The 21145-nt window shown below is 39.4% G+C and overlaps 1 protein-coding gene across 5 annotated transcripts in view; it reads right to left on the bottom strand.

Annotated features, from left to right (window-relative positions):
- The window catches only part of FARP2 (FERM, ARH/RhoGEF and pleckstrin domain protein 2), a 64500-nt gene that overhangs the window by 9917 nt on the left and 33438 nt on the right, over nt 1-21145 (bottom strand). For all 5 annotated transcript variants that reach the window (XR_013393160.1, XM_077929968.1, XM_028730967.2 and 2 more), the window contains 8 exons: nt 20490-20742; nt 8622-8785; nt 6680-6769; nt 6225-6358; nt 5493-5574; nt 4832-5069; nt 2190-2320; nt 293-361 (listed from right to left, as the gene is read on the bottom strand). Coding sequence is in view for 4 of the 5 variants with exons in the window: in XM_077929968.1 (XP_077786094.1) it covers nt 293-361; nt 2190-2320; nt 4832-5069; nt 5493-5574; nt 6225-6358; nt 6680-6769; nt 8622-8785; nt 20490-20742 (1161 nt within the window). In the remaining variant the exon portion in view is untranslated. The remainder of the gene's footprint in view (nt 1-292; nt 362-2189; nt 2321-4831; nt 5070-5492; nt 5575-6224; nt 6359-6679; nt 6770-8621; nt 8786-20489; nt 20743-21145) is intronic.

The raw sequence follows: 21145 nt of genomic DNA, 5'->3' as shown, positions 1-21145 counted from the left end.
TCTCTTGAGGATCCAGCCCCATGAGGAGGCAAAGAATCTGAGCTTGGATAAAGTCAGGGTTTGGGGACCCACCTATGCAACTGCCTCACATTTCCTGAAACGTTCCATGCTGTATACAAAGGCTTCTTTATATTTTGGCTGTGAAACAACCTAGGCTCAAATAACAAGGCCGTACTCCTCAGAATATGTACAGGAAACTTAAGTCTTCACCAATCCCAATCAAACTACTACAGGGAATGGGCTCCAGAAACCTCATTATGAGTTGAAATCTTGATCAAAAGCATCAGCTCACCAGAAAGAACATCCTTTGCTGTAAACCCTTTTTGGTAAGCTTGTATAAGCAGCCTTCCCGGATAAATTCCTGTGGGGAAAAATACACAAAGCTTTAGTACATTTGATGGCTCTTCTGTGAAATGCAGCACACTCTACTTCAGGGTTGGGGCTGTTTTTGGCCCGAGGACTCTCTTACAGTCACCCACCACTCCGAGGCCTACATGCCAGTGGTGGACATGGCCAATGTATATACATGTACTAAACATACAGACCCCACTCAGGACACATACAGTAAGCACAATGCCAGACATACAGGCACACACCATACTCTTCCCCCTCTCTCACACATACCACACACACACACACACACACACACACACACACACACACAGGCTGCCTGTTACTTTGCGTAGATTGGTTTGTGCAAAGAAAAACACAGCATTTCTCCCCACTTCAGTGTGTGTGTGCGTGTGTGTGTGCACATGTGCATGCATGCATGGTAATGCTGCCATTTACTCTTAAAGAACAACGAGCAGGCAAAGGCTTTGTCTTTATTCTTGGTGTGGTGGTGCTTAGCACTAAGATTGCAGCAGAGACTTGCTTTGCCTCCTGACCACACCAGGATATAAATCTGGCCACTTCCCATGGATTGGCTGGCCAGATCTGGGCTGTGGGTTAGTCACCTCTGCTCTGATTATTTCCCTCATCACCAGCAGCACCACTTCCAGTTCTCTGCTGGAAGTGTGCCACTAAGCTACAAAAGCCATCTAGGCCACCACAGCAAACTTATTTAAAACAGCTAGGCTGTTACAACTTGGCCACTCAGTTAGTGTTCCATTAAAACTAAGAATGACCAGGCTCACCACAAATTATGTGACCACCTCTTCCATTTATAAAATGTAAGCATCCCCCAACTTATGCAGGGGTTATGTTCCGGGCCCTTGTGCGCATAAGTGAAATTACGTAAAGTGGAGAGTACCTTCTAAAAAAGCCTCTAAATCTCCCCCCACCGCAAAGCCTCTAAATCTCCCCCCACCCCAATTCTCCACCACTCACTTGCACTCTCTCTCCATACAATTCTCTCTTCAACATGAGTTTAAGCTCTGGGGCTGGCAGGAGGTAGGATGATGCACTGGAACGTGGCTGCTGCTGTGCTACCCCAGGTATCAGCCATTTGGCGGAGAGGCTGAGCAGCCTACACAAAGCCCTGCTGTGCCTCCGCTCTGTGCTTTCTGATGTCCTCTTTGGGCTCCGGGGAGGGTTTCTTTACAAGCGTCAAGAACTCTCCAGCTGACTCCCGCCATTTGAGTCTATTTATATTTATTTATATTCATTTATATGAGTCTATTTATCTATTTTTTGGCACTGCACATATATGCAATCGCACGCGAGTGGAACATGCGTAAGTGGGAGGATGTTTGTCCAGTTTCCAAAGCTCTTTATAGTGCTGTGGTACACAACTAAGAGTCCTCAAAATGTATAAGAGGCAAGTACTATTTTTCCTAGGATTTGTCCATGATGAATGAATACATGAAGAGAGCCTGCACACCCATGCATGCATCATACTTGTGCTGGACCATGTTAGCTCTGTGGATCAGCAATAATTGAAGGACTAGGAAAACTGAAACAATGCCTGTGATCCCTGAAATGAAGGCCCTTCAAAGGAGCCTTTTCTCACATTGTTTTGGCAACCTTAAAAACATCTTTGTAAGTACATGCAAATACAATTTTTGAATGGTTACTTATGAGAGTTTCAATATTGAGATATATTTTTGGAAATAAAATATGGATTTCCCTAGTTCTGAAATAAACTAGTAAAACCTCTAAAGCCATCATCCCATAAAGGAAGAAAGCAAGAAGAAAGGTCAGAAACAATTGAAGTACACGGGTCTTAAAATATGGAAAGAACTACCTACTCTGCCAGCTGCTACAAGGTTATCAATGCCAAGCAGGTCATGCTGTAACTCTGTTAGCTTCTGGAAATTCTCCAAACGGATGAGACTGTTCTGAAGCTGTGATGTAATTTCTGTGATTTCTTTCAGTGCACCTGCAGAAGGGAATTACAAAAGAAAAGGTCTACTCTAAACCAACCAATCAGAGAAGCATGGACAAAAATAGAGGCCAAACTGAAGCAGTGTATGAACATTGCTTTTTTCCAAAAGGAAAAATGGAACGTTACATGTACTTATTTAAGAGAAGACGCAATCACAGAAATCTCCAAATGATTGGTAAGTGGACAGACTAGCCTAAACATACACGACCATGCCATTTTAATTAGACCTACCCAAACCTTGCAATGCTATAGTATCAACAGCTACTAGTCACAACAGCAGTATTTCCTGCAGTATCAGAGGCTGTATGCTGCTGAATGCCAGTTTCTGAGGAACAAGAGAGGGAAAGTTCTACTGCACTCAATTCCTCTCATGGGCTCTATATAGGTTGGTCATTGTGGGAAAGAAGGCTAGACTAGATAGGCCTCTGATCTGATCTTGCAGGGCTCCACTTACATTCTTCCCCAGTGAGAACCATAAAGAGCCACTTAGACTCCATTTTACCTAATTTTGTGCTCAAAATAAACTCTGCAAAATCAAACATGGTTGCACTTTCATAATTTTTATACCTTGCATCCAAGATATAGGTGTTCAAAATGCAGTAATATATTTTGCAGAAGATGGTGGAAAAGTAAGGAATGGAAGACAGAGATTTTGGAAGCAAGCATGGTATATAAGCCCAGGGACAGTAACGGAGATATGTGTAATAACTCCATTTTGGCTTCTGAGACTGTAACCCACATTTCTCAGCTGCCTTTAATTTATTATTATTATTATTATTATTATTATTATTATTATTATTATTTACAGAGATCCTCATGGTGGGCAGTTTTACTCATGTACTGGGCTTTTTGTGCAGATTTATTTGCTTACAACTTTCACTAGAACAACTCTTCAAAGGTTAAGGCTGAGACTGTTCCATTATTCTTAATTGCTATAGTACTCAATTTCACAATAATTCCTAGGAGGCAGAATATGTGTCATTCACACGTGTGAATGCCACATTTATGTTTGACAGTAATGAGCTGGTCCAATGTCACACATTATCCATGATATCCAATTTTGCCCTGTATATTATATCTGCAGAATGCACACAGCCCCACCTATAAGAACTATGGCAGATACTCTTCTCACTTGTATTTTAAATGGAGATGTATGATGCAAAGCCAATAAGGATGAGTTTGTACTTTTATGTTCACAACTTAACTACTGCAATAGTCACAGCATTCACATGACTCAGTATTTTCCAATGGAGACAGTTCACATGACTAAGTGCAAGTAAGATGATGGTGTGACTCAGTTCTTGGCTCAGTGTCACACTGTTCACAGAAAGTAGAACAAAATAATAGGTAGTCTCCCCAGAAGAAGAGGAGTTTGGATTTGATATCCCGCCTTTCACTCCCTTTAAGGAGTCTCAAAGCGGCTAACATTCTCCTTTCCCTTCCTCCCCCACAACAAACACTCTGTGAGGTGAGTGAGGCTGAGAGACCTCGGAGAAGTGTGACTAGCCCAAGGTCACCCAGCAGCTGCATGTGGAGGAGTGGAGACGCGAACCCGGTTCCCCAGATTACGAGACTACCGCTCTTAACCACTACACCACACTACCCACCCAACAGGTGGGTAGGGATGCCCACCAGTCAATCACTGGGCATCACCATGACATTTGCCAACCCAGGTCCTTGGGGATGTAGGACAGGATACTTATTAAACACAAACACAAACAAAATTAAGTGATTTAACTTCAAAAGGAAAGTGTTTGGTCCCAATACAGTGGTACCTCGGGTTAAGAACTTAATTCGTTCTGGAGGTCTGTTCTTAACCTGAAACTGTTCTTAACCTGAGGTATCACTTTAGCTAATGGGGCCTCCCGCTGCCGCCATGCGATTTCTGTTCTCATCCTGAAGCAAAGTTCTTAACCTGAGGTACTATTTCTGAGTTAGCGGAGTCTGTAAGCTGAAGCGTCTGTAATGTGAGGTACCACTGTACTTCCTATACACCCACAGCCTAAATTCAAGCTAGGATGCAAAAGAAGTTTCAAGTCATGGCTTGAACTTGACTTCACCTGCTGTCATATATGCCTGGAAAAGGTTGACATAGGCTAGAGGTTAAAAATAACTGAAACCAGATGAACTCGTTTTGTAGCAATACAGTGGTACCTCGGAAGTCGGATGGAATCCATTCCGGAGGTCCATTCAACATCCAAAACATTCGGATACCAAGGTGCAACTTCCAATTAGCTGCAAGAAGCTCTTGCAGCCAATCAGAACCCGCAGAAGTCACATCCGACGTTTGGGTTCCAAAGAACGTTCACAAACTGGGAAAACTCACTTCCAGGTATGTGGCATTTGGGAGCCAAAACATTTGACTCGCAAAGCATTCAGGATCCAAGCTACGACTGTACTGTTTCTACCAAGACAACCGAATTTCTGTCAATCAGCAACATAAAATGAGAATACAGAATGTCTCGAGTATTGGCATTGCAGATATTTGTCTGATCTTTCACTCACTCCTGCAGTCGGTGTAGTCCCGATGATCTGGCACGTAGTGTTTGCAAAGTCTCCCCAGGATCAGCTTGTAGTGCATTAACCTCTGGATGGGTTTCAGCAGGAAAGTGTTGAGTGGCAAGTAACAAACCTTCTGGAGTTCGAACTCCTTATAAACCATTTCCAGTTTCTTGATGCGCTTAGTTGCTTTCTCTAACTCCGACAGGACTTCATCATGTTTCTTCAGGTAGGTGGTATATTCCTGTAGGATCACAAAAGATGCGGCCATGAGTACAGGCTCTGGCAGCTTTTACTTTCAGTTTCACATAATCATGGGCTGTCATTGCACACAAACCAAATCTTGTGGTTTAAAGCAAACTCTGTTACCCAAACAAGACACTTTCATGACCCAGAGTTTGAAAGCAGCTTGTTTTGAAACAGACTGGAATTTGTTTTAAACCACAATATCTGGCTCATAGGTAACAAATCAGGATTCTATGAAAATGGAAGTCAAGACTGCTGAAGACCTCAGTCCAGTCAGGCAGGAGCAGCAGGCTAGAAGGCGCACGCAAGAATTTCGCCTCCTTCCTTGAGTACACATCGCTAAACAATGATTTAATGTTATATATTAATCAGCCCACTGAACATGAAGGAACACACAGATTCTTGGGAGTTATTTCCCTACCTTTAGCATATGCATATTTTTCAGCAAGACATCACCAATCCGTTGATAATCTCCTTTCGCGGGAGCGTTGGAACGTCCCTCCCTGCAATGAGAGTGTGAGAAGATTGTGCTCCTGCTCTTGGGAAATTGAATCTTACAATTATTTTCCAGTAGGAACTGTTTTCTAGAAACTAAAGCATACTAACAATAACTATAAAAGTAAAGAGTTCCAAAACTGTTTCCATTCATTTCTCAGCAAACTAACCATGTTTCCTGTTTCAATTTGTAGCTTAAATTGGAGTCTCAATAATCATTTTAAAAAGGGAAGAAAAGGGTTAACACTGTATGCTATCAACTAAACTTCTTTGAAGTTTATACAGTGGTGCCTCGCAATACGAAAAGAATCCGTTCCGTGATTAGCGGCTAAGCGGATTAGCGCTATTAGCGGTTTAGCGGCTATTAAAGGCTTAGCGGCTTGGCTGCTAAAAGGCTATTAGCGGCTTAGCGGCTTAGAAAAAGGGGGGGAAACGGGGAAAAAATGGCGAAGCAAGCCCATAGGGAAATTCATCTTGCGAAGCGCATCGCAAATGGAAAACCCTTTCGTCTAGCGGGTTTTCCGTCTTGCGGGGCACCACTGTATGTATTTTGAAAAAATAGGCATGCCAGACCTGAAAATTTAAAACAAAGAAACCATATTTCTACTCTTTTTGACCAGATTCAAATGTTTGCCTTCACAATGCTGTTAACACTTACCATAGTGCTAGCCGCTGTTCAAGCTCTTTCAGAAAACCTCTGTGAAATTCATAGATGGGGTCTATGTTTGAGAACAGCAAGGTCATGAGACCTTCAGGCATGGCATTTTCCTTGACAACTGCACTGCGGAACCACTGCAGAGGAGAGATAAATAAGAAGCAGATGTTTGGCTTCCTGTTCTTGGTACCAGCAATGTAAAAAGTATCAAAGAACCCAGAAAAACAACAGCAACATGCAAACAAATTTCAACAATATCAAGCAAGTCCTTTGGCAGCAGACACATACTCTAAACAAGATGCACAAGAGACGTTTTGCAAATATTCCATCCTGGAAATTCCAGTTTATAACCAATTTTACCCTGAGGCTAAGGGACTGCAATAACACACAACTCACAATTTACACATACAACTATTAAAACAACTCTTTTTAGGGAAAAGTGGGTTTAAATCACTTACTACAGTTAGGACTTCCAAGTCTTTTAAATAAGTTCGTTCAGTAGCAAGAATTTCTTTTGCAATGAAATAGGCTTTGTCTGCTGGGTACCTCTGAAAGATAAAAGCAAATCCCAAATAAATGAAACAGAAAATGTTTCTTATTAAGAAACCTTGGTTGAGCTATATAATAAGACTCCTTTGACCATCCAGATGTCCCAATATAAAAGGAGAGCCAAAACCAAAGCCTCCTGCTCTAAATGGCTTTGAAGTGTGTGGCTTTTTAAGGAAATATTTGAATCAACTATGCCCAATGTATTCTTCAGGTGAGGCAGTGGGAATCCTAAACCTGAGATGTGAATGAGAGCTTCATTAAGCCACACCCTGATCCTGATCTAGAGTTAGTTGCTTGAAACACACTGTTACCTGTGACCAAGCAGATACGGTAAGAACTAACCAGCAGTGGTCCTAATTCACAGATTGGATACAACTGGTAGTGCACATTCCTGACATTGATGGTAACTGGCATTTTCAACAGCACTGTCCCATACTGACATCAAATCTATTTGGTACTGGCATGAAACATTCCCTTTCCTCTGCTATATGAGCAGGAGAGTGGACTGCAGATACGGTGCTGATGCAAACAACATTTTCTCCCACCTCTCTATTTGGGTCATGCAACAACAACAGCACTGATCCTCTAGGTTGTATGTGTCTGGACAGAGACACACTGCATTGAAAAGCTTCAACCTCTTTGTCACATTGAGCCTGATGGAAACAGAAACATGGGTACAGGAAGCCACAAATTTGCTTTTTAATACATCTCATCTAACCTCAGATAAGGCACCAAACCACAACCTTGAGGTTTACTGTATTATTTTCAATAGAAAAAGTCCTAAATTAAGATTATGGAACATATTCCAAACACAAAAAATGCCCAACCCCAAACTTTCCCAAATTCTTCTAAGTGTAAGATACAAAGTTGCAAAAATTTCATGATTTTTGCAGTGGGAAGATAGAACTCCTAATTGTATGGTTAATTTCCCTTCTGCTTAGACATGCAAAATCAGGGCTTTGCCTTTTGTTCTAGTTAATTTCACGTTCACCAAGATTGATTCACCAGCATGATTCACCAGCAGTAATCAATATGGTTGTTAAATAAGATAAATTGTCTATGGGTTGAGCTGAGCTTGCTAAATAACAAAACCAGCTCATTCCCACCTGAAAAATGTGTTAAAGAGAAGGATCTGTTTTTGACAAGAAATAGTGGATTATTAGACTACAGAAAAGCACCCAGAGAGTTGGAATTAATGTACTTTCTATAACTGTGTCTAATGTTTTACAGTACAACTATTCCCCACAAACAGAAAGGACAAAAATTGTGTTCTTGAGGTAAAGAGAAGCATTTAGTTCATATCTCACTTTGAAACAGCTGGAACAAAGGATTGTTCCTTCTAGCAGTTTTATAGTAGCAAAGTGTCGTGTATTTATTTTAACATCGGTCAAGAAAAACCATTGTGTGGGAAGTTTAATAGTACACAAGTCAGTACGACAGTATAGCACTGGCAGATTTGCACATTGCTAATATCTAAGGGCTCATGTATGCTTAACTTTTGCCATGCTCTTTCTATGCAGAGGTCTGCACTTTAACGCTCTGTGTCCAAGTGGTTTATTTTGTTTTGTTTTGCCCCAAGCTTTCCCTGTGAAAACCTGCTCTTCAAAGTTTTCTGTGGATTGTGTTTCCTCTGATTGGAATTTAAAGAGTGGGTTTTTGCAGGGAAAGCTGTAGAGCAAAAACAAAAGGGGGGAGGGGGGCAACTAGGACACAGAAGTTTAAACCATGGGCTGTGCGTGGAAAGAGTAGAGGAAAGGTAAATGTGAATAAGCCCCAACAAAGAAATCAGAAATTGAAGCAGAGGCTCATGAAACAAACAAACACAAATCACCCTCTTTGTCCTTGCCTTACCTTACGCCTTGCCTCATCCTCTTCTTCTATCCTGGCACCACCAACATCGCTCAGGACAGGACTCAAAAGGGGAGATGAGCCCTGGCCAGGTGTGTTCATATTCACATGAAACGAGGGGTTCAGAGTCATTGGACTCTTCATTACAAAGGAAGACAGCTGAGGACCTAAGTATCACATTAGGAAGGAAGTGGGGAGGAGAAAGGGGTTAAGAATTGGTTTTGCTTCAACAAAATACCACCAGGCACATCGCCAAATCCCCATCACACTTGCAAGTAGTTGTCTCCCCTGGTTTGCTTAAAAACTTTTTTTTTAGATGAGCCCACAAATATTTTAAAGCAGTCTTTGAAAATGTTAGGTACAATTTCCTGGAGGTCAAACTGGAATTAGCTAAGAATTTAGACTTTTGAACAAAAGCAACCTACAACAACAACAACAATCCCATTTCCTCTGCTATGGCTAAACAGATCAAGACCACAATATACTGCTTCAACATATTCCTCTTGGAGAGTTAGAGAGTTCTTACTATTTTCTGCAAACAGATCACAAGAGACACAATGGCCCTGAAAAACAGGGAACGGAAAGCAGGAGAACAAAAATGGGAAAGCTCCATGTTTTCAGAGTTCAGCATACATTTGATTTCAGAAACTATGTGTGTATGGATAGGAAATATGAAACTAGAAATAGGGAGAATGCAGATTGCATGCCCTTCCTGACTTTGTAACCACATGGCAGCTTTTAAATAACTACCCATACTAAATACAGCTTCCTCTACAGTCTTTAAACCACGTTGCATCACCAACTGGGTGGAGATAAGTTATTTCATTTGTCAAGTAACGTTTGAGGGTGTGTCTGGACTGCCGCGGCACAACGTAATTGTTATGTAGCAAGGAATGAAAAAGAAGCTTATCAAAACAATGTTTTAGCATTGTGACAATTGCCAAGCTAGAGTAAATTTTCCATTTCTTGTAGCTTTTCTTTAGAGCAAGCAAGCTATTTCACAAAAGACTGTTCTCTACAGAGAAGGTCTCTCAGTTTTAATGCAAGCAAATTCCATGATCAGTATCATGTAAGAATATCAGGCTGGATCAGGCTGAAGGCCATTCTAGTCCAGCACAGGAGCTTTGCACAAAATGGGAACTAAATGGCACAGATCCGAATTGCAATGTTAAGCATTCTGGAGCCCTAGCATTGTGATTTGCTACCTAGAGCATAAAACTTCAAAATTAGGCTGTTCATCCCATTGTCCCTCACTTTCAAAGCAAAACAGCTTCTCTACTTATGCATTTTGAAAGTTTCTTGCATTTGAATTATGGCTGACATTTCCCCTGTTATAATTAATATATATTATCATTATTATTCCAATGCTAAAGCTGTTTTGGACAGGGTAATGCCAGAAAGGGCTCCTATGCTGACACCAGTAAGTGATGCCCCAGATATGTCTGCCACTCCCACTCCAAATTCCATTCTGTACAGCCTCAGAAAGACAGCATGAAGCTTTGTGCTCCGGCCAACATTTATTCTTGATTCCACTGTAAACAGCAAAAAAAAGTTCCACTGAACTGCCCCAAAGTATCCACTCAAAGTGATATTAAGGCCCAGTAATAAACAGGCACGTAATACTTTTCAACACTTATTTGAAGCGGGATTAAGAAATTGGAGGCCAGCCAGCTGCAAGGCTTCTGCTACAGTGCTACACTACTGAAAGGAACCGACTGCTCTCTCGTTTGACTCAGGAAGCAAAGCCTTTTAAAAGTAATGAATGCCAAAAGAAAGGGGAGGCAATTCGAAAAGGAGAGGAAGTTTAAGTGCATGCATTCCCACTGGTTAACTCAGGAAGCTAAACAGTGTTACACTTAGGTCACCTGGAAGAGATTCAGAGTATCAGGGAAGTTAACTATTAACATTCTTTGGCCAGTCTACTGTGTATTGTATCAGCTCATGCAGTCCTCTGCTCCTCCTCCTGACTTTTAGTATCGCATCTGTAAGATCCAGCGTATTTGTTGGCATTTGTTCCTTGCTGGGAAAGCAGTTTACGGGAAATCTGCTTGAACGTACAAGTCAAATACAAGCAAGAAGCAGCTTGGACTTCCCCCAGAGTCTTTAGTATTTCATTTCCTTTCCAACAGAAACTGCTCTTTAATGTGTTTTTCTCTTTCTTTCTCTCTCTCTCTCTCTTAAAAAAAAACACTATTTGAAAATGCTGCTCAGTTTCAAGGCTAATATTCTTTTCATTGTGTGTATGAGATTGTGAGCAGATGGCATCCAGTACATTATGACCACAATTATAGAAACAACAGTGGGGGTGAAATCTTTCCTTAAAACACACTAAGTAAAGAAAGCTCTGCCAGTGTCTCGCATTGCCCATTAGCAGTATTGCATTTTAACAGGTATATGATAAAGGAATATTCCTACAGCTTTTTTCTTTTCTAAAGATGAATTGCTTTTGCCCCACCTCTCATCTTCTGCAGGAAGCAAAAGAATTGAAGAGAATCATGGGAGTGGGGTGGGGTGAGATTAAAGATGGGAGTGGTTTTGAAACAATGCAAATCAGCATGATTTTTACAGTCAGTGACTATTAAAAGGCCTCCCATTATACATGGGAGTCAACAGACAATTTTGCAGCCTGCCTGACAACTGACTGGTTATTTAGAAGGGATGCCGCATCTACTTTTGATAGTATCATTTCACAAAGAGGGAAAATGTGTGTTTAGAGTGTGAGTGAAAGTTGTGGATATGAAAAGCACAGAAGGAACTTTAGAAGCAAGTCTTTCGCCTTATAATTAGTGGTGCCTTTTGTGTGTGTCTGTAGATGAGCCTGTCTGACCATGTGTAAAACTGCACTTTCTTTGCCACTGAATCCAACTTCTGTGTTTCCAGAGAGGTCTGCACTTTGAAACAGTAGTTTTATATAGTTTTTCAGCTGCAGGTTTGTTTAATTTTAGACGGATGCAAATCATGTCACAGAAGTGGGACTAAAGAGACCACATAACACCGGTCTTGAAAGACCTACATTGGCTCCCAGTACGTTTCCGAGCACAATTCAAAGTGTTGGTGCTGACCTTTAAAGCCCTAAACGGCCTTGGTCCAGTATACCTGAAGGAGCGTCTCCAGCCCCATCGTTCTGCCCAGACACTGAGGTCCAGCACCGAGGGCCTTCTGGCGGTTCCCTCACTGCGAGAAGCGAAGTTACAGGGAACCAGGCAGAGGGCCTTCTTGGTAGTGGCGCCTTCCCTGTGGAACGCCCTCCCACCAGATGTCAAAGAGAAAAACAACTACCAGACTTTTAGAAGACATCTGAAGGCAGCCCTGTTTAGGGAAGTTTTTAATGTTTGATGCATTATAGTATTTTAATATTTTTTTGGAAGCCGCCCAGAGTGGCTGGGGAAGCCCAGCCAGATGGGCAGGGTATAAATGAATTATTATTATTATTATTATTATTATTATTATTATTATTATTATTAAGCTGTAGAGAAGCTAATACAATGCACAACACCTTCAATTTAACAGCAGTTAAAGGGGGGGGGGTCCTCAAGTGTCGTGTCTTTTGAAAATCTACATCCAACAAGCATTTCCTAATTTGAAAAATTAGAAGTCAAACTACTGCTAAGTAAACTGATTTTCTTGAAAGCAGGTGAGTTTCAGTAGTACCGCAGACAACTTGCATTCTACATTTATTAATACATACATTAGTACAGGTCACAATAATGCATAAAAATCCATTTGTACTTCCACCCCCACCCCTCATTCTACAGCAATCAGATGTTAAACTCCTCAAACTCTTATTTATGTATATTAAAAGTATGACTTCTACAAAAGGTTTGTAGCCATCAGCCTTTCTGTTGGACACTGATGCATTGACAAGTTGTATAAACACATTACAAGTTACAGTATGCCAGGCTTTGTTTTTAAAAAGATGCTATACACTTAGCTGATATTAGTATGCATGCAATAAAATGGCAGCAGACACTATGGATAAGATTTCATAATAGTTTCAGACCTGATCCTACTTATGTGAATGAATGAAGGCTAGAACCTTCAAAGAGTACACAACTTAGCAAAAGTAGATTTGTGATTTATTCAAAACGACTTCTGAAAACCGAGCAAGTCCCCAATGTGCTTACACTATGGCTCCATAAATGATGCACCCAGTCTACGTGCCTCTGAAAACTGAGGGTTGGGTAGCTGTCTATTGTATATATACAATATCTTCTTTCAAAAAGAAATGTGACAGCTTCTCAAAAAATACAACAGGCTAGCATTCCAATCCCACACACGGTTTAATACCATTAAAAAAAACCCAAAAATGGCAGATATGAAAAAATGACTCCTGAATATCCGAAGAGTCTGATTTTTAGGACATGTTTCTTGCACTATTTTGAACAGAAATCTATTTTCTACAAGCTGTTCAACCTTTTGACATGAGTAATCAAAATAGGATCCTATAACCCCTCTAAAACTGAATACCCCATTGAAAAAGACTCATTGCCATTATTCCTCCTCTCCATGACCCTATTGTAAGAACAGAATTTACTACTTCAAGCTGTAAATAAACCTTGATGCCATAGCCCCTTCCTATAAGAGGCTGAGGCCTTTAAAGAAAAGCAATTCATTCTTTGCCTCATGTCTTCCTTTTCTATGACTGCTACAGGTATAGACAAGTACAAAAGAAGGAATTCATGGTTGCACAGAGACAAAAGTAAATAGCATATCTGAGCATATCTGCAAGTGCCACACAGATACCAAGTAAGGAAACACCCAGATCTTGCTGTCTTTAGCAAAAAAGAAAAAAGAGGAATTGTAACATCTTCTGCTCTCACCCCTAAGCAGTATATGCTCATTGAAGTGTTTGCACACTAGAAAACTGAAATAGCATTTTTACCCATGCCATGTGTTCTAAGATGCGTATTTTACTTACCTGCAATGGTAGTTAAAGAACTGGTTCTGTGCATTCATATTTACAGAACCCAATTCTCTGTATGGTTCCATAGCACGATACCAAAAGCACACATAGATACTCTCAAAGAGGTTATTAACACTCCCAAATAGCATTTTAAAATGGAACTTAATATTATAATGAGACGGTAGGGTGTATTTCCTTTCCCAAAATATGATGAACCTCTTTTACATTCTGTGTCTGAAAATAAAAAGGGCCCTTGATAATACGATTGTCATTACAGTACAGTTGCATCCAGTGCATGAGATTTACTCCTAAGGATTAACCTTCTGAGGAATCATATTTCCAGGTAGTATAGTAAGCACTATTTAAATAAGAAGTTCTACCACTGTGTCAATATACTGTTTCCTACATCAGGATGCATTTTACTTAAATTTGAACTGTCAGAAAAATGATCCTCTTCAACTACCAAACTGGTAGCTATATTTGGCTTGGGAATCATTGATGGAAAACAATGCTAATTCAAACTGAGGGCCAGTGCCTCTGAATAGCCAGTGGTGGGGAACTTGTGGCCCTCTGGATGTTGTGGGAATAAAATTTCCATCAACCTTGGTCACTGACCATGATGGGAGCTCTAACTCCAACAATTTCTGGAGGAAAGCAGGTGCCCCAACCCCTACAAGTAGGCATTACCCGTATTATGAATTATTGTAATCTGCCCTCAGTGACACCAGCACAGAGGAAAAATTGACTGGCTATTTGAAGATATCAATATTGCTAGGAAAGAGGGAAATGTTAATACTGGTGTCAAAATTTCAGCCAACTGGGAATGTGCAGAACTCACAACCGAGTGCCAACAGTGCTTGACTATCAAGTACTAAATAGCGGGACACAGGGCACTTGAATGTGTGTTGTAGGAACTTTCTGTCTGTAGAATAGTACTAAAGTGTTACAGCCTGCGTTGTAAAACAAAGAAATGAGAAAGATATGAAAATGTCAAAATGGTTGAAGAAATACTTTTTTTATAGCAAGTTTTGAGGATTTTTGATCCCAAATCCCAGGTGGTTTCTTGTACGTTAAGGGGTCCAGCTGTATGTAGTTCACTGTGCAAATTAAAGCAATATTGTCAAACAAAAATGCTAATCAAGTATGGATAATGAAAGAGCAGCTTTAAACAAGAGAGGCCATAAAATATTTGGATATGCAGAACTCCTTAATCTGCATAGGCTACTTAGATATTTCGTGGCCTGTCCCGTAAGTTAAATGTTGGTGAGCTTCACGGACTAATCTGCCTGAAACAAGCTAAGTAGATTTTTACTTGTGTTTGTGTATATAATTTATACTATAGATTTTCATAGAATATGTAAGACTAAAGCAACAACTTATGATCATGGCCAGCTTGTTTTAAAGAAAGAACAGAGTAAAAATGGTTCAAGATAAATTCGCTGTTGTATTCCAGAATAAATCGTTGCATTATAAAGAGCTACTACACTTCTAAAGTAAGGCAGCCTTACAAAATAAAATAGTAAGCCTTTTTTAAAAACAAAACCGTTAATGAAAGGTAAAAGCAAATTTATCATTCATATCAAAGACTTCCTCATTTTATTGCATAAACAATTTCAAATTAGTACAAATTTGTAGATATATCATCAATAATTTCAACAGAAAACAAAAAGTATAAAACAAACATCTGGAGTATAAAAATGATCATGATCAAAAAGTTGTAGTAAGAATTTCCAGTCCAATAAATGTATTTTTTCCTGAATATGTATCAATTGTACTAAGAAACGAATCATACTAAGGCACAAATCATTTGAAGCATAAAGCTTTACTATATGTATGTCCAGTATGTTCTGAACCTTTGCAGTCAGTTGCCAATACAGAGAGTCTGTATTTTTTATGTGCTCCACATACTAAAGCTATGACTTGGCCCTAAATATGCCAAACTGTTTCTTATGATCTCACTCATACCGATTTTAAGTACTGATGAACCATTGAAAACCAAATTCTTCATTAAGTGGATGAACCCCCTAAAATTTCACAAAAAGGAGTAAAATATCTAGCTGGAGCTGAAGTTAAGCATGAAGAGCTGCAAAAAACTCACAATATTAATTTATTTAGCATGTGCATACAAGTATATATAATGCATTAATTGGGTGGGGGGTTTGAATATTAAAGATAAGTGACCATTGTGAGAATCAGTACTGAGACATTTGCAATGAAAGCCTAACTATTGCATGTAATACCTGAAAGCTTAAGACTCGGCAAAATGACAATAATGGGAATGAATTACCAACAGATTTTTAATTAATGCTCTTCTAAAGGCTTAACACACACTCACCATCCATAAGAATATATCTGATAGGAATTTCATTAGTCTTTTAAGGTTAGTAAACTGAATTTAAAAGTGAACCAGATTGCAAATAAGCATGTCACTAATCAAGTCAAGTGGTAAATAATTATTAGAAAAAGAAATTGCTTTAATAGCAAATTATATACTTAATTCTACAATGGATACAACATTATAAATTATGTGTGGACAGTTCTGCCAAAGCTTAACTGTATATGTTTGTCAAGCTACAGCATTCAACCATATTCCATCAATCAACTCATCCTTTATTTTTAATTGGGTCAAAATAAATACGTTTAAATGCAGAATGATTATAAATCTATAATAATGTCAGTAAAGAATGCTTTGAGTATATCTGATTAAAATCTGAAGTATTTAATACTACATACCCATGTACCATAAAGTGCAGTCAAATACTTTATCAGTGTACAATGGAGCAAACTCACTTGCATGGATGTTTCTGCAACTATGAAAAAAGCTACCTATTATGTACAGATTTTTGAATTTCCCTAATGTATCTTAATGTCAGAGGAACATTCACTTTGTGAATTTGCTCCCCACCTGCCTGTTGACCCCGAGGCAATCAGCTGCTACTTGCTATAATCTGCAACACACATGCACATTTATTTTAAAACTGGAATTCTAGGCAAGTTTTTCTACCAACAACTAGGTTTGTACCAACAGAAGCGGGAAATGAGCAAAACAGTAAAAATAATAATAAAACTAGCAAAATTAACGATATCACAAGATATGACTAGGGTGAACAAAAATGTTCATCTTCTGCAGCATAGATGGTTTAATACTGAACAAAACAGACTTGAACTATGACAAGTTTCTCAGAAGAAAGTAGAATACACTATGAGAACTAAGAAAGTGCAAGAGATCTCCCCATGGAGTATAATAAAAAGGGAAATCTTTCTACACACAAGCCCAAGGTCTTCCGTGAGGTCTGCAATCAAGGGGCAGAGCAAATCTCTGGTTCCTTACAACTTCTAGATCTGCCCTCCATTGTCTACATTCTGAATTCTTTAAAAAAACCCACCACACTACTGGAAACTAACCAGCTGATCCAACACCTTTCTTTTCTGCTATGCATATCAGTCCCAACTTCAATCAACATAACCTTGTCAGTCCATAACTTCACAGCTTGGAGATAAACAGAAGCTGAGTATGGTATTCTGAAATTTATTTTTAACTATATTTCACTAAGAATAAATAACAGGTTCAGACTTACCTAAAAAGTTTGAGAGTTCAGGAACAATCTCATATTGGGAATGAAGGCAATTTAATGTGTTTAAAACAGAAAAACTATGATGTTAAAAAATACTATTTTTTAAAAAAATGTTAGATGTTCATAGGGAAGTACCCTACAAGTACTTACAAAACAGAAGGGCATGGAATCCAAACAAATCCTTAATATTTTACTTAATTTCAAAACATGCAACATATTTAAGAATAACAGCTACTAGATAAGCCTCTGTGGAAGTTAACAGACACATCTAGAAAATGCACCTGCATTTGACCAATCTTGCATTTAATTATGATGGTCTTGAATAAAATATGGGTGTTGTGCAATGCTCCAAATGGAAAGGAAAAGGTTGTTTGATTTTAGTAACTGAACTGACCTATTCAATAGGAAGCTTTAACAGGAAATTAGCTGTACTGTGCCAAGAGTTCAGAAGTGGATTACCATAGATATGTTGTTTCTGAGAAGAAATACAATTACCTCTCATTACCATTTACTAACCGAAGTTATTTGTACAATCTCGGCATGTACCACCAGTCATTGATCACGACCAATATCTAATCTTAGAACTCCTAGCCTGTATTAGCAAAGGTGCATGTATTCTTAACTTTAAAATCTTACTTAAGCAAAGTCCTTTCTGAATTATGGTTGGCAAAAGTGGGGGGGGACCCTTTAATCTAGTAATATAACTTTATGGCATCACCGACATAGCTTTAGAATAAGCAAAGCAATACTTAAAATCAAAGTTAAATATAGAATATTTGCAGATATTCTCCACATACCCACATGAAGCACAACCTGGCCCTACAGAGTCCTGGTACTTCTCTGAAAAAGTAGAGGGGCAGAGATGTCTGATTTTTTAAAAAATCTGACATCTAAAGATTGCATTCCATGGTACAGTAAGCCAGCAAATTGTGCACATCCAGCTTTATGTGTTTGGCCAAAACAACAACAACACTTTTTTAAAAATGGAAGGGATGTCCTGGGGAAAAGACTTTGGCAATCCCACCCGCATTTGAACCCAGTGTGTTTTGCCTTTATGTGATTTGGCTTCAGGCGCGATCCTTGGAACGTAACCCCCGGGTTAAGTTGCAGGTTTACTATATGTATTATTTAATGTGCTACTACCACAACTAGTATAAATTCTTGCTGATTTAACCATTTCAGGCACATGGAGCATATCACTACAGGTATGATAAACTACTAGTGAAAGTGAATCTTGTACGTGGAACAACTCAGAACAAAAAGCAAACTAATTGGCAGCCCGAAGGCAGTCGCTCCATTATGCTGAGCTGCACACTGATAAAATCAGTCTAATAAGAATTTGGTCAGGAGGATTATGAAAGTGGTTTTTTAAAGTATGATAGGAAATCCACAGTGAAAACACAATTATCACAGAGTATACAAACCAGATGTGCCTGGTTCTCCACCACCACCACCACCACCACCACCACCACAGAAAATCTGGTGAAGTTCATATATTGCACAACCTTCCCTTTCACACAGGCATAATTAGGAAAGTATAATGGAAAGATACACATGCCTATTTAATTAACTCAAGATATAATCCTTTCAGACACTGCCCTAACAGTATTTATTTCCTGTACAAGGTTTGCTTTCCTGCTTTGCAACTTAAATACATTCTTCAATGTCTATCAGGAAACCTGAGAGAACCAGGTTTGCCAACTCTCTTACCGCCATAATATAGTCTTTCAATACCACTTGTATATTCATAGTCTAACAATAAGAAGATCATTTCCTTGAAGTAGTACCATCTTCAAATAAAAGCTCAAGCAAACCTTTCATATTGATTCAGTTAAGTTACAGCAGGGGTGGGGAACCTGTGGCCCTCCAGATGATGTTCTACTCTATCTCCCATGGCCAATAGTCATGCATGATGTGATTTGTAGTCCAACAGCATATGGAGGACCACAGGTTCCCTATCCCTGTGTTATAGGCTTGTTTCTGCAGAGTAATGAGTTAAAATTCTAACAAAGTACCAACAAGGAAGAACAAAATATGCCAATGGCCTTTCAAGACATTTACTGCTCATCAGCAGCGATGCTTTGTAGAGGGTTTGTTATTTGCAAAGTGTACCTAAGTTCAAAATACAGTGATGCAGTGGCCTTCACCACAGATGGTTTAAACAATTGCTGGGTGATAAAAAATGCATAGTACAATACATTAGAAAAATTATAATGGCTAGTCTGCACCACTGACATCTACACTTCAAAGTAGCAACTAATTTATGATGGCTTGAGAAAAATTGGGATAAGGATTTAAAAAAAGGACATGAATTTGAAATCCAATCACTAGAATGAACCAGGTCAGAAACAATCTACATTATCTTTTCTCTTTCAAAACCAGATTCCCAAAAGCATAAATTAACATAATATCAACCAAAATATTAATGGCTTGTGTGTGTGTCTTCTGTTTTATCTTCCTGGGTGAGATTCTTAAGATTATTCTGAAAATCAAGAGTGAAATTCTCTCTAGTAGCCTCAGCAAAGGGGTTGTTGAAAAAGAGGTTTATGTCTAATGGGGCTGCAGTTTCTGAATCCCATGAGTCATCAGTGCTACTAGAGTCCTCTGTAGTGGTAGGTGGATAGCTCAGCTGTTCCAACTGGTCAATAATGTCAGTGAACTGAAAAGCTGAACTTGACTCAGAGCGAACTGAATATGCTGGAAAATTCACCATTGAACTAGCTTCAGAGTGATTAGCAGAGCTATAAGTGTGCAAAAATGGCATACCATTTAATGTCAAATTGTTGAGAGAACTACTTTCAGAACGGTTGTTAATTAGTGAACTAGTTTCAGAAGGACTCAGAAGACTTTGCATTCTGCTTGCCTGAGCTTTAACTTCAAACAATTCCGAGGTATCTGATGGCTGTTCATTCCCATTAAAATCACTCTCTCCTTCAAATTCAAACTCATGGTCCATGTTCATATCTACTGCTTCTATGGAGCACCTATCAGGACTTGACTGAGAAGACATCATATTTCTTTGCAGAATTTCTTTAGTTAAAGCAGGTGACTCTGAGAGACAATTAGTTAGATCTGACTCCTGTAAATGTAAACCATCATACAAATAGGAAAATGCTTCAGAACCTCCAGCAAAAAAGGACATTTCTGCTGGATCATCATCAATGAACTCTTCTGAAACCTGAAGCTGGGAGCTAACCAGTTTTACAAGTGAGGCACCCCTACCTTGAGGCAGATGCTGTTTAGCAGCAATGGCCATACCTGTGGTAAAGTCATCCACATAATTGTCATTTTTACAAGTAATCCTACCTTCTACTGCTACACCTAAACCACAGCTACTCTCAACATCAGTACAAGTGGGGGTGCAGTTTTCTGCAACATTACAAAGCCCAACACCTTGGAATGACTGGAGTACTGGTGATCCAGGCTGCTGTGTCACTTTCTTCCCAGTTTCTTCTGATGTCCCACTATTTGCTTCTGCGGCCAAGCTCCTTGTATGGGATATTCTGGGCTCCAAAAATAAAGGCTTGCTCTCTGTGAAAGTGGGCAAGCTGGCAATGTTTGTGGCTAACGCGTTATCCGAATGAAAGGAGGCATATGTACATGCATTAGGCCCAGAGGTTCTTAATCCATCTGTAAATGAGGCACTCTGAGGAGAAAAACAAGAGAGGAAGCTATTAGACAATCTGTTTTAGGATACATCTAACCATGTCCACTTGAATTGACAGATAAACATGTTTATAAGTTCATGAATTTTACCGAGATGACTTGGCTGTGAAGACTGTGGGACTCATCCTTGCCCGTTTTCAGTGTGAGAGACACTACCACATGACAAAGGTGGGTGAATCAGTGCCCTCTGCTCTATCTATGGCATTTTAAATCTGGCTCAAGTGTTCAGTCATCCATGATTTGTATTAATTTTAGAAAAAAGCATATTGTGCCAACTTTTTAAAGGTAACCATTTCATCGAGTCTTGAGCTTTGAAAGCCTATTTTTTTCAGATATGGTGGAAGGATACATGCAGTATGTGACTATTAGACATAGGCAGATTG

This window comes from Podarcis muralis, chromosome 6 (genome assembly GCF_964188315.1).
Source record: "Podarcis muralis chromosome 6, rPodMur119.hap1.1, whole genome shotgun sequence".
NCBI classification, from domain to species: domain Eukaryota; kingdom Metazoa; phylum Chordata; class Lepidosauria; order Squamata; family Lacertidae; genus Podarcis; species Podarcis muralis.
Note: the sequence above shows the minus strand (reverse complement) of the source record. Positions and strands in the feature narration are given on the sequence as shown.